General features: G+C 36.6%; 1 protein-coding gene across 1 annotated transcript in view; it reads left to right on the top strand.

Moving 5' to 3' along the window:
• dnah10 (dynein axonemal heavy chain 10) overlaps positions 1–14235 on the top strand; it is a 73717-nt gene that overhangs the window by 25480 nt on the left and 34002 nt on the right. The window contains exons 31-44 of the mRNA XM_012969076.3: positions 561–830; positions 912–1095; positions 1289–1423; positions 2643–2795; positions 3099–3287; positions 4142–4288; positions 7905–8096; positions 8178–8296; positions 9349–9507; positions 9844–9979; positions 10075–10197; positions 10342–10476; positions 11872–12088; positions 12875–12994. Of these exons, the coding sequence (XP_012824530.2) occupies positions 561–830; positions 912–1095; positions 1289–1423; positions 2643–2795; positions 3099–3287; positions 4142–4288; positions 7905–8096; positions 8178–8296; positions 9349–9507; positions 9844–9979; positions 10075–10197; positions 10342–10476; positions 11872–12088; positions 12875–12994 (2279 nt within the window). The remainder of the gene's footprint in view (positions 1–560; positions 831–911; positions 1096–1288; positions 1424–2642; positions 2796–3098; positions 3288–4141; positions 4289–7904; positions 8097–8177; positions 8297–9348; positions 9508–9843; positions 9980–10074; positions 10198–10341; positions 10477–11871; positions 12089–12874; positions 12995–14235) is intronic.

The raw sequence follows: 14235 nt of genomic DNA, 5'->3' as shown, positions 1-14235 counted from the left end.
TGACTCGAACAAGGGACATTTCTATGTTTAAGCAATGGTAAGTAAAAGGAATTTAGATTATTTATTCATCTCACTGTTGGTGACTTCCAGATTTAATTTAACATTCAAAGAACATTCACAGGCTCAGCCAATTGGAGAAGCTGTTGCAGTAAGTTTACCATACGTGAATTAAACTAACGTTTTTTTAAAATCAGAGTGTGAGTAAGTCCAAGTGAAACACATTAAGGATCAGGAGCAGTGGAAGTATATCTGTTTTAATTGTACAATGTTCTTAATTTCCTGTTATTCTATGAGTATACCCAATAAATACATCTGCACTATTATATTATGAATATTTTGTGAATACTTGAAGATACCATGGACTCAGCAAAATTTGTTGATGTATATTTACCTTTAATTAACACGGCACAATATATTGCACTTTATTACAATTATTTAAGGATACTGCACCATAGTATCTATTTTGTGGTTTCCTTCTGAGATTAATTTATATAGTGCTGCTTCATAACTTAACAAAGAATCGCCATGATGTTCACAAGTATGATTCTTCTGTTTTACAGAGTAGATTGGATGCTTTTGTACCAAGGAATGGTTGTCTTGGCTGGTAACCAAGTGTGGTGGACTTGGGAAGTTGAGGACGTTTTCAGGAAGGTAAAGAAAGGCGAGAAACAAGCCTTGAAAAATTATGCCAAGAAAATGCACCAGCAGATTGATGAGCTGGTTACCCGAATAACAAAGCCATTAAGCAAAAATGACAGGAAAAAGTACAACACAGTTCTAATCATTGACGTCCATGCAAGAGACATTGTGGACATATTTGTGAGAGACAGGTAAGTTGTTGTTACAATTAATATTCACAGTTTGTGATCGCTACGATTGTTACTAATGATGCAAGTCTTTTTCTTTGTTAGTATTATGGATGCCAGGGAATTTGAATGGGAAAGTCAGCTTCGTTTTTATTGGGACAGAGAGCCTGATGAATTGAATGTTCGGCAATGTACTGGGACATTTGCCTATGGATATGAGTATATGGGGCTAAACGGGAGATTGGTGATAACCCCTCTGACTGATCGGATATATCTAACCCTAACACAGGTACATTAAAAGCAAATAGAATTACTTCCTTATAGAGCCACCTATGAGCATTTTGAAGGGAAAAATCCAATTGGCTGGTGGAAAAGTTGGATATTCCTTTACAATGACATGATGCACAATACTAACCATTTTTCAAAAGCTAATTTCATAAAACAAAGTGTTTTACTTACTCTCATAATATTTCAAATTTTAGGCATTGTCTATGTATCTAGGAGGAGCCCCTGCAGGCCCAGCAGGTACTGGGAAGACCGAGACAACCAAAGATCTAGCCAAAGCCCTTGGATTGCTGTGTGTGGTAACCAACTGTGGGGAAGGCATGGATTATAAAGTAAGGGACTGATCTATCATCTCTGATATCCATAGTTCTTCTTTGTCTCAGTTCAGCATTTAGCCACTATGGAATGTCTGGTATGGCCCAGATTTGGTATCTCGGATTGTACTAAGTAAAGAAAATATTTTTTTCGTAAAAGACATTTAATCCCAAATCAAAGCTCAGTTTCTAAGAATCTGTCTTCCAAAGATGGCATACTTATTATTCTCGTACTTAGCAGAAGGCGAATAGCAGCACTATGTCAGCTTTGTCCCTGATTTTGTATTACAATTTAAATGAACCAGTTACTTCATACCTACTTCATTCGCAGGCATGAACATTTTGGAATTGTACTTGTTCACGTAACAGTATATATTTCTGGTCAAAGGCTGAAACCACTAAAAGCTATAATTATTGTAATAGTTCTTTGTGGTATCTTGTGATGTACTGAATCAATGATTCAGTTTGCAGTTTTGACAAATCCCAGCACTTTTTTGCAGCATTGCAGGTCTCTATAAAAATATATTGCATAACAGCACATATGCAAAACACTGCTTCATCTAAATAAACCATTTTCATAAAAGTATACTTTTCTAGTAGTATGTGCCAATGGATAATCCTAAAAAGAAATTGGCAGTTTAAGTACTAAGGGCTGCCCCCTAGCTCATAACATTCACACTTAAATGCTAGGTTACATCAGCTAATGAATGGACAGAGCTGTGTCTTTTACTCCCACATGGCTTCCTGTTAGGTGATCTCTGAGGGAGCACATGGACCATCAAAAAATGGTGGCTCAAGGTTAAAGATGTAAAAGGGCAATGTGTAGTTATGTTGGTGATTCGTAGGTAATTTATATCTGTAATGTTTTTCACCTCATGCCAAAAATACCCACGCTGGTAATGGAACTCCCTACATCTGGAAATATTCTTGCTGTATAGCAGAAAGGATACTACAATATACATATAAGCCATAGTGCGCTTTCCTCTCTGTAAAACCCTTTACAGTGCATGTAAAAGCATAGTGCTATATAAGAGAACACACAGTTGAAACCTGTTTTAGATGTATTTTTATTTACAATCTACACTTAATAAATGGTTACATTTCAGTGTCAAAATTCTCTCCCTAATATAGTATAATGTATAATTGTTTGATACAGTGTCAGCTTAGCCATTTGTTAATGGACATGCATAGATGCTAATAATTCATTTAAGTGTTGACATTTTGTTTTGTTTTGTAGGCTGTTGGGAAAATCTTTTCTGGCCTTGCTCAGTGTGGTGCATGGGGCTGCTTTGATGAATTCAATCGAATAGATGCATCTGTTCTTTCAGTGATCTCTTCTCAAATACAGACCATTCGAAATGCCTTAATACATCACTTAAAGAGGTTTCAGGTCAGTATATATACTGGAGATAACTAATACTGGTATGCACCTAAGGTTTTTCTGTGATGTTTTCTGAGCTGCATGAGAGAATGCATTGCTGTTTTTTTGGTACTTTATGTAGAGGAATTTACTGTGCAATGTATTAGATTAATCAGTCAGCTTCAGTCAGATGTGTTTATATGCTATTTGCTTTGTAATTATATTCCAGGATTAAGAGGGTCCTAATTACCACTGAACCATCATTTCTGATCTGTTAAAATGAACAGTGGTTTATAAATCTACCATTCAGTCTTAATCTTTCTTTTCTTTCAGTTTGAGGGGCAGGAGATTGCATTGGATGCTAGAATGGGAATCTTTATTACAATGAATCCTGGCTATGCTGGACGCACAGAGCTGCCAGAATCAGTTAAGGCTCTCTTCAGGCCAGTGGTTGTGATTGTGCCAGACCTCCAGCAAATCTGTGAAATCATGCTCTTCTCAGAAGGATTTCTTCAGGCAAAGGTATGTTTAATTATTATGTATTTTTTTTCTGAGATTTAAGCTTTATACAGTGGAGTTAAAGGAGGACTAAACCCTAAAAATGCATATGGCTAAAAATGCCATATTTTGTTTGTACTGCACTTACTGCACCAGACTAAAGTTTTAGCTTCTTCATTGCAGTAATGATCCAGGACTTCAAACTTGTCACAGCAGCTCCCCATCTTAGAAAGTGTCTGAGAGTCTGGGCAGCTGTTGAGAAGCTAAACTTAGGGGTTGTTGCAAATTATCAAGCAGCAAATTTGATTTGCCTGTCATATAAACTGATGCTACAGGTGCTGATTATTCAAGTCTGATGCTAATTACACTGGTTTTTGAGCTTCCATGTATTAATAATCTGAATTATTTACAAATCAGCCTTATATTGTTACATTTCTATTCTATATATACAGTATATTGTGAGTCGGTCCCTAAGCTTAGTAACTGACAGCAGCACAGAACATGTGTAGTGAATCAGCAGAAAAAAAGATTGGGAGCTACTGGGGGCATATTTCTAACCATCTATATGTACATGTTTACCGTTCTGTCTTTTGTATCTCTTTATTCTGTAAAGCACTCGTGAATTGATGGCGCTATAGAAATTATAATAATAATAAATAAGAATTTGGAGTCACAGATCTTCCCTGCTATAGGGCTGGGGTTGCCTTGGGCTGGTACAGAAGCCCAAAACGTAATGCACAATATATCTAGCCTACTTCTTTAGTTGGGCTTTAGTTCTCCTTTAAATCTTAGCAACTTCACAGGGTAAATATTCCAAAAGTCAAACCATGAGAACCTGCAATGTACATTTAGTGGATTACATATTTCTTTCTTTTCAGAACTTGGCAAAAAAGATGACAGTGTTGTATAAGTTGGCACGGGAGCAGCTGTCCAAGCAGCATCATTATGATTTTGGTCTTCGTGCCTTAAAATCTGTTTTGGTGATGGCAGGGGAACTGAAAAGGGGCTCACCAGATCTAAATGAGGTATATTTGTTTGGTAGACTCAGTTCAAATGCTGTTTTTCGTATGCTATTTAAAGGAGAAGGAAAGGCTAGTAAAGAGTTAATCTCAAGCTGCAGGCATATCTTCAGTTGTCTCAATAGTGCCCTTAAGTCTCCCCATATTTCACCTGCTCAGAAGATCAGAAGCCAAACAGAAAGAAAAAACGCTGAGCTGTGTAAAGAAAGTTCCCATAATGCCTCACTCCTGCACAGACGTGCAGACCAAAGCTTCCTTCAGATCCACATTGCTAAGGGGGGGGGGGGAGTGAGTTCTTAGCATTCTTGAGGGAGGGGGGAGCAGCAGGGAGGGGAAAGCTGAAAGCTGCATGTCTCTGGCAGAGGAATTACAGACACAACTAATCTTTTTTCAGAGAAGTCAGTGCAGCGTTTCTGTGAGTGCTTATGGCTGTATTTACATATACCTTTCTGATAAAGCTTACTTAGTTTTTACCTTTCTTTCTCCTTTAATTATTGTAAAAGCTCAAAATTTTGGTCCTTTAGTGTTAAGGTCATTGGGGCTGTGTACATTTTCTTATCCACTGCATAGTGTGCTGTAGATTAACATTGAGTCTGTTCACCAGAATTTTATACAGTAATTCTGAAGTCCTTGTGGGAAGTATGTATGTATATATACAGGTCCTTCTCATAAAATTAGCATATTGTGATAAAGTTGATTATTTTCTGTAATGTACTGATAAACATTAGACTTTCATATATTTTAGATTCATTACACACAACTGAAGTAGTTCAAGCCTTTTATTGTTTTAATATTGATGATTGTGGCATACAGCTCATGAAAACCCAAAATTCCTATCTCAAAAAATTAGCATATTTCATCCGCCCAATAAAAGAAAAGTGTTTTTAATACAAAAAAAGTCAACCTTCAAATAATTATGTTCAGTTATGCACTCAATACTTGGTTGGGAATCCTTTTGCAGAAATGACTGCTTCAATGTGGCGTGGCATGGAGCAATCAGCCTGTGGCACTGCTGAGGTGTTATGGAGGCCCAGGATGCTTCGATAGCGGAGTGTTGGGTCTCAACTTTCTCTTCACAATATCCCACAGATTCTCTAAGGGGTTCAGGTCAGGAGAGTTGGCAGGCCAATTGAGCACAGTAATACCATGGTCAGTAAACCATTTACCAGTGGTTTTGGCACTGTGAGCAGGTGCCAGGTCATGCTGAAAAATGAAATCTTCATCTCCATAAAGCTTTTCAGCAGATGGAAGCATGAAGTGCTCCAAAATCTCCTGATAGCTAGCTGCATTGACCCTGCCCTTGATAAAACACAGTGGACCAACACCAGCAGCTGACATGGCACCCCAGACCATCACTGACTGTGGGTACTTGACACTGGACTTCAGGCATTTTGGCATTTCCCTCTCCCCAGTCTTCCTCCAGACTCTGGCACCTTGATTTCCGAATGACATGCAAAATTTGCTTTCATCCGAAAAAGTACTTTGGACCACTGAGCAACAGTCCAGTGCTGCTTCTCTGTAGCCCAGGTCAGGCGCTTCTGCCACTGTTTCTGGTTCAAAAGTGGCTTGACCTGGGGAATGCGGCACCTGTAGCCCATTTCCTGCACACGCCATTTCAGTCCACTGCTTCTGCAGGTCCCCCAAGGTCTGGAATCGGTCCTTCTCCACAATCTTCCTCAGGGCCCGGTCACCTCTTCTCGCTGCGCGGCGTTTTCTGCCACACTTTTTCCTTCCCACAGACTTCCCACTGAGGTCTTACCCTCTTGCTTGAGGGTGTCAATGATGGCCTTCTGGACAGCAGTCAGGTCGGCAGTCTTACCCATGATTGCGGTTTTGAGTAATGAACCAGGCTGGGAGTTTTTAAAAGCCTCAGGAATCTTTTGCAGGTGTTTAGAGTTAATTAGTTGATTCAGATGATTAGGTTAATAGCTCGTTTAGAGAACCTTTTCATGATATGCTAATTTTTTGAGATAGGAATTTTGGGTTTTCATGAGCTGTATGCCACAATCAGCAATATTAAAACAATAAAAGGCTTGAACTACTTCAGTTGTGTGTAATGAATCTAAAATATATCAAAGTCTAATGTTTATCAGTACATTACAGAAAATAATGAACTTTATCACAATATGCAAATTTTTTGAGAAGGACCTGTATATATATATATATATATATATATATATATATATATACAGTATATATGCTGTGGTTTGCATACTTGCACTCATCTTGAGAAATGGGGACTGAAACAGTGCTTAAAATATATGGTGTGTGATTTTTAATATGCATTCACTTTCAAATTTAAAAAAAGTTCTGGTATGTTTTTCCATCCTTGGGCCTGATTCACTAAAGGGTGATAAAACGTGCGCTATTTTTATTGTGCGCTAAAATTTTTACCGCGTCTTAATTTTGGCGAATTTTCGCACGATAAGCATACTCGCGCTTTTTTACGCGCGATATTGCATGCGTTATTTAACTCGCGGAAAGACTATTTCAATGTGGTATTTGCCGGTACATGCGCTAAATTACGCGAATAATCGCCGCATATGAATGGTAGCATAGAAATAGTGTATAAAAATTGTTGCCGCATATAAATGATGTATATAAATATTAGCCACATATAAATGGTATCATATAAATAGTAGATGCTTATAAATAGTAGCCACTAGTGATGAGCAAATGTGTTCTGGTTATCTTTAGTGAAAAATTAGCAAATCTTTCGAAAGATCCACGAAACGGCAAAAATGTTGTGCGGGCAAAAAAATGTGACTGTGCTGTGACTATTATTTTTTGACACTTGCGTTTGACACATGCGTTTTGCCATTGGCGGATTGTTTTGCAAAACGCATGAAAAAATCCGCCGCAAAAAAATTCAACGCACGTCCAAAACTTCGCTGCGAATCCATGCCTGGCGAAACATTTCATCACTTGTAGCCAAATAGAAATAGTTATGTTAGCCATGTTAGCCATACACGCCAATACTTGCAGAAAATTACTGTGTTAAAAATGAACATTTCGCTGCAAGCTGGCAGCTGCGTCACTCTAGGGGAAACACATACTTGAATAATTAATACTGTAAGTCCATATTTTATTGCAAGAAATCATTTACTGTACTTTTGTATAATTTTTCGCCTGCCTGTAGTAGGTGTTAATTTTCGCATAGCCGAATGCGATATTTAGCGCGCAAAAGTTATAGTGAATCATGCAATCGTATTCTTTTCAGAGCGGAAATTAACGCAAAACGGTAAAACTAGTGCAAGAAATACCGCATGCGAAAATGGCGATTTTTCGCACGCGATAATACTATGGTGAATCGCGCGCAAATTATTTTGCGTTTTTTAACACAAAAAAGCGTGCAATAATTTTTATCGCCCTTTAGTGAATCAGATCCCTTATGTCTATTTTAATTTGCAACTTCATAGATTTGGAGTGTCACCACATTTGTTTGCATACTTATTGGCAACATATATATTTTTAAGTAGGCTCCAATTAATATATATATATATATATGCAGCATGTTGGTGGTCAAATTAGGCAAAGATATGCATGTCTGGCCATCCCCTGTATCTCTATTAACTATTTAATATTGTGTTATTTGTTATAAACAGCTGTTATTGAATTACAGGATGTTGTTTTGATGAGAGCTCTAAGAGATATGAATCTGCCTAAATTTGTGTTTGAAGACGTCCCACTATTTCTTGGCTTGATCTCTGACTTATTTCCTGGACTGGATTGCCCTCGTGTTCGCTACCCTGATTTTAATGATGCTGTTGAAGAAGCTCTTCAGGAAAATAACTATATTCTTCTACCAACCCAGGTACACGCATGTCAAAGCAAAGATACATAATTCCTTTCTTTTTTCCTTTTCACTTCCCTTCTTATAATATTTGGTTTACAGGTGGATAAAGTTGTTCAGATGTATGAGACCATGCTTACTCGCCACACCACTATGGTAGTTGGACCAACAGGAGGAGGAAAGTCTGTAGTAATTAATACCTTATGCTTGGCACAGACAAAGTAAGTATTATGTAAAAAACTTACATCTATTTGAGAAAACATAAAATGCTTGGTTCAGCCTCCAAGTTATAAAATAATTAGAACAGGATAAGGGTTTTCAGATTTCAAGGGACCCATAACTACACCATAATCACATAATAACTTTATACACTCTTCTCCTGCTGAATACTGTAGAGAGTGTGCTATACAACAATATCAGTTTAATAAAATTAAATTGATATAAATAACATACATACATACGTTAAAAGTCACAAAAGAGAATGAAATAAGAAACTGCTAAATACTATATAGGATCTTTTTATTACATTTCATAATCTTTTTATCAGTCATTATTTTGTAACAAGAAACCAAAGTGGGTTTTGACCCACTCACATCATTTGGGCCTGCTACCAGATGAGTGTTGTACCATATGGTGTTTCCTTATTATCTTATCCTTTATTATGTTTTTGTTGTAAGCCTTTAAATATTGTTTAAATTATTTAACTTCCACCACATTTGCTTGAATGCTATTCCATCACTGCATCTGTAATCATATACAGTACTCTCTTTAGATACCAATCAGGTTTTTGACTTCTAACTTCATGTTCTGGTTTTATTTATAAGTCACTCACACTTATTTTGCAAACTTGGTTCTAGTGACCTTTTGCTTTTAGAAAAGCAGTCACATGTAATTTGCATGCAACACAATGGGGCTGATTTACTAATCCACGAATCCGAATCCTAAATGGGAAAAAATTGGATTGGAAACGAACATTGTTGCGACTTTTTAGTCGCTGTCGCGTCTTTTTCGTATCCGTTACGACTTGCGCAAATTGTCGCAACTTTTTCGTAGCCGTTACGACTTGCGAGAATTGTCCCGACCTTTTCATATTGAGCACTAGTAAACGGCGGGCAAACCTTTGCGATTTTTTCCGCGACAGCTACGAAAAAGTCGCAACGAAAAAAATGCATTCGGACACTTTCGATCCGTTCGTGGATTAGTAAATCGGCCCCAATGTGTCAGTATTCCAGTGTACAAACTAAAAGCAGTTTTAAAATTGTGTCCTCGCCAGGCTTGGCCTTGTTACCAAGTTGTACACACTTAATCCCAAAGCCATGAGTGTTATTGAGCTGTATGGGATTTTGGATCCTGCAACCAGAGACTGGACAGATGGAGTTCTTTCAAATATCTTCAGGGAAATCAACAAACCAACAGAGAAAAAAGAGAGAAGGTGAGTTTAAGCTCAGAGTAATCCTTTGGTCTGTATATGTTCAGCATAGTTTGTTGGAACTTTAGCTTGCATGAGAGAATCAGAAACATTTCTTACATTTAAATATAATACATTTCTATTTCTAAACATAAGCAAATATATACAAATTTAGCATATGTACTACTATGTGGACCTCTTCTGTAAATCTGCATTTATTTGCTGTATTTGTAAGTGGCCAATTGGTTTTTATTGAAACATTGGTTTAATATGTCTTGTATAAAAATAAAATAAATAAACAGACAATATAATTATAATAATATTAACACATTTATAAAGCAAGTAATTTGATTTTTACAGATATATTTTGTTTGATGGAGATGTTGATGCTCTTTGGGTTGAAAATATGAATTCAGTAATGGATGACAACAAGTTATTGACCTTGGCAAATGGGGAGCGCATTAGACTTCAACCACACTGTGCATTATTGTTTGAGGTATAGACCTGTTTTCATGCCCTATTGATTTCTACTGCTGACAAGCAGCATATGATACTTGGCTCTATAATCAATGTTCCCTGTTATTTATTTAGGTTGGAGATCTTCAGTATGCATCACCTGCCACTGTTTCCCGCTGTGGTATGGTCTTTGTGGATCCTAAGAATCTAAAATATATGCCTTATTGGCAGAAATGGGTGAATAATAGACAGAGCAAGGTAGAACCGTTACATTGTTCTGACTCTGTTTCTTTGACTATGTTATACTGTTTTAGCTCTTGCTTGTTGCATGTTACATTATTAAATTTTGATTTACTCCATGTAATTTCTAAAATTGTCATTCTTTATATTAATATTTTTTAGCAGGAGCAAAGTGTATTAAGCAAACTGTTTGAAAAATATGTACCCCACTGCATTGAGATGATTGTTGAAGGAATCACTGATGGAAAACAAGGAGAGAAACTAAAGACAATTGTTCCTCAGACAGATCTTAATATGGTAGGACTTTTTTTCTAGTGAGACACAGAGACCTTGCTTTGTTTGTGGCTTCTCTAACCATGTGTTTAGTGTTATCCTTTATTCATACAGTGGCGACATAACCATATTCTGCAGTTCTGAAACAAAGACTCTACTTCAGTTATATCAGCAGTTGTAGTTTGATTGGGATTTTCAAAAACATTTTTTGACTAAATATTTATAAAAGATACTGTTGCAGTTTAAGCTTATGGCTGGTTATTACTGGATGTTCACATTTTTCTTATTATACACAAGAGCCATGAATATCCTGTAAATGATATCCTTAAAAGCGGGCCTTAGTGATATCAGCAGTTATAATTGGGGCTTGGTGATGTCGTTTCTGCCACATGACTCATGGATGCCTGTGTATTATAATAAATAATGTACGCCCTGTTGTAAAATATCAAAATATAAGAAGATATTAGAAGTCACCTTGGAATGTTATGACCTGTATAAAAGCACTTGGCCTTTGGCATTCTGCTCTTATATGGCCATGAAACTATTCTGTGACTTATAATATCCTTATATTTTACAATATGGGGTACATAATTTCAAATTTTTATGCAGAGCACATCCTCACCATTTATAAATGTATGTATATATATATATATATATAAAATTTGCAAAGGGGAAGCTATACTACTTTCATCACCTTACAGTGCTGTTTAGCAATGTTTCCTCCAAGCTGTGCAAACAAATTTTGTGACCAGTGCAAAGAATTTTGTGTAAAAACATATAATTTTGTGCTGCGAACACTAGTTTTTTAAAGTGAGCACAAGGTTTTAAATAGTGTACACAAAAGAAATATTTTGCACACACAGTCAAGAAGAAATTAGAGGGAACATTGCTCTTTAGCTATCTGAGTTATTATGTTTCATAGAAAATTGAAGGTGCATTTTTATTCAGTTTAGGACTAATGTGGGTGTTGATTTTAGATGTAAAACTTAAAATGATTAATGTAAATTGGCAGCAAGGTTTGGTATCAATGTCAAAAGAAAAATTGTTTACAGTGGTTATTATTTTGAATTTGATTCCAAAGCTGTTGAAACATGGGCTTTTCACCTAGGAGTCCAGACCAAATTCCTTGTTGGAGTCAGATGTCACAGTTATGGAACTGTATTCCAACCAACACTAAACCACAAAAAGATTTTGGTATGATGTCCAAGTAAAATACATTTTACAGGTGTGTTATCAAACAAAGGCAAATCTGAAAGAAAACATATAAATAATATGTGTCAAAAAATTTAGACTGTTATTAACATAATTAGGGTGGACAATATGAAGGGACAATAAACAGCCCAAAAGTAAGTTAAATCATTATGTCACTGTATGCATATACACTACAAATCATTCACTAGTATTTTGTACCTTTTACAGGTGACACAGTTGTCTACTATGTTGGATGCATTACTTGAAAAAGAAGTTGATGATGCAGATGTTCTGGAATGCTACTTTATAGAAGCCATGTACTGGTCTTTGGGAGCAACATTACTTGAAACTGGGAGGATTAAATTTGACGAGTATATTAAACGTTTGGCATCCATGTCAGCTGCCTACGATGAAAGTATTTTGGCTGGACCTGGAGAACTTCCATGTTAGTATCTTTATGGACTGATCTTAGTTCTATGTACTCTTAAAATGTAGTATGAGTATTAAAAGAATATTTATTTTGCTATTTTCAGGAGGTAACATAAATGATAATATATGTATTTCTATATTTATGTCCCTGATGAAAGCTCCAGCTGGGAGCTGAAACGTCGGACAAAATAAAGCCTCACATTTATTTATGATGACTGCGTGAATAATCTGTGAAAAGAGCCTGCGAGTGCTGTCAATCCAACCCTGTATATTTATGTGTATATATATATATATATGTATATTTAGAAATTATGTTATTTAACAACCATATGGCTTTAGGGGGAATTATCCATATGATATAGGGCTTTCTCAATTAAAGAAGGCCTTTGCAGACATGTTAGTCTTGAAGTATTGATAGTGCTTAAGGTTTGCCTATTGCTACTGTGGTGTGCCTCCAAATTAGCCAAACAGTTGCAGTTACCCTTGAAAAGCATATCACACAAAAACATCAGCAGCTAATTTGGCTATAATTTGGTTATGGTGCATTGTGCTTTAAGATTTATAAATCCTGTAGGTAGTTTGTAGGTTGTATGGTAATAATAAAAAAAGTAAGTATTCTTAAAATGGTTAATGAATGGTAAATTCTTCAGTCTTCACTTACATAGCAAAGAAGTGATTGATGATGCTTTGTAGTGATATAGGAATGAATGAAATCTGAATTAGCAGCAGTACTGTAAAGAGAGTGATTTGCATTATATATTCATATAATTAAAGGTTCGTGCATTTTCTTTACACAATGCAGATCAGCAGCCCACCATTTATGACTTTCATTTTGATGGAGAGAAAAAGAAGTGGATACCTTGGAGCAAACTGGTTCCTAAATATATTCATAAGCCTGAAGAGAAATTTATTGATATTTTGGGTAAGTTACAAACTCAGTAATGATTGATTAAGAGCAGTGAAAAGGGTATAATATTTGTATGTGCAATCCATATTAGGAGTAAAAATGCAAAAAACGACTTAATGCTAGGTGCAAAATCATTTGCATGTTTGCATACACTTAAATTGCATAAACAAAGTAATGTGTTCCTGAGCTGTAGCTAGAGCCCAAATGCAAGTATTATGTGACTGAGGTATAAAGTGCACTGTGTATGTTAGTTTTAACTGATGCTGTCTCTGCTGTCTCCCTGTAGTTAGCAGACAGAGCTTGGCATGTATCCATAGCCCCACATATGTAAGATTAGTTAAGAGTCTTGCATACGCAAAACTGATTTAATTCTCAATCAGTCAGATACAGGTCCAGTCAGCTAGACCCACACATGTGTCTGTAACACACTTACTCTCTAAAGCTGGCCATACACTCACCTCTAATATTGTATGAAACTGCATTTCGGAAATATCGCCCCGATAATTTTCGTGACCGATCATTTAGTCGATCAGACAGGTTAGAAAATTCCCCTCAGATAATGATAAAATCTACACATGTATTGTCTATCTGATGATATCCTTGGGGGACCTACAGTACTTTTCCGGGAAGTCACTTTCATGTGATTGGTGTCTGTCAACTATTTCATGTGCAGAACGTCCTCTGATTTGTTATTTTTAGTGCTTTACTACAATTTACAGCAGACAAACTCACAATGCTGGATACTTTAGTTATAGAAATCCAGGAACATTTCGTAAATACCGTTAAAACAGGGCAACCTGACCTGCTTCTCTTCACCTGCAGTTGAAAAAATTAATTTTACAAATGTGCACTATATATTGGTTTGCAAATGTGCACTATATAAGTTTCCACTTTCTATTTTCTTCCTCGTCTATAAATACTATAGATAAGGACATGGTGCTACAATCACATACTGATTTAGTCTCATTTTATAGTTGATTGGTGAAAGTTGTTTTCCAATCCACGTCACTTTCTAGGGTGCAGGTTTGTTTGCTTCTTCCAGACCTAACAAAAGTTCTTCCCAGAATCCTGTTATGACATTTGCATACGTATGAGGCGGTCTCCTCAATCCCTTTAGCTTGTTCGTGTATCCCCACTCCTGGCTCTACCTAACTTGATCAGAAAACCCTGCGCTACACTGATGAGCCCCAAAAAGGGCGAAACCGGTCTGTAGTTGGGAATCTGGTCAGCTATTATCCTGGCTTCTGCTTTAAACC

This window comes from Xenopus tropicalis, chromosome 1, assembly GCF_000004195.4.
Source record: "Xenopus tropicalis strain Nigerian chromosome 1, UCB_Xtro_10.0, whole genome shotgun sequence".
In the NCBI taxonomy this organism is placed as follows: domain Eukaryota; kingdom Metazoa; phylum Chordata; class Amphibia; order Anura; family Pipidae; genus Xenopus; species Xenopus tropicalis.
The sequence above is the reverse complement of the archived record's forward strand: the minus strand, read 5'-3'. Positions and strand labels throughout refer to the sequence as shown.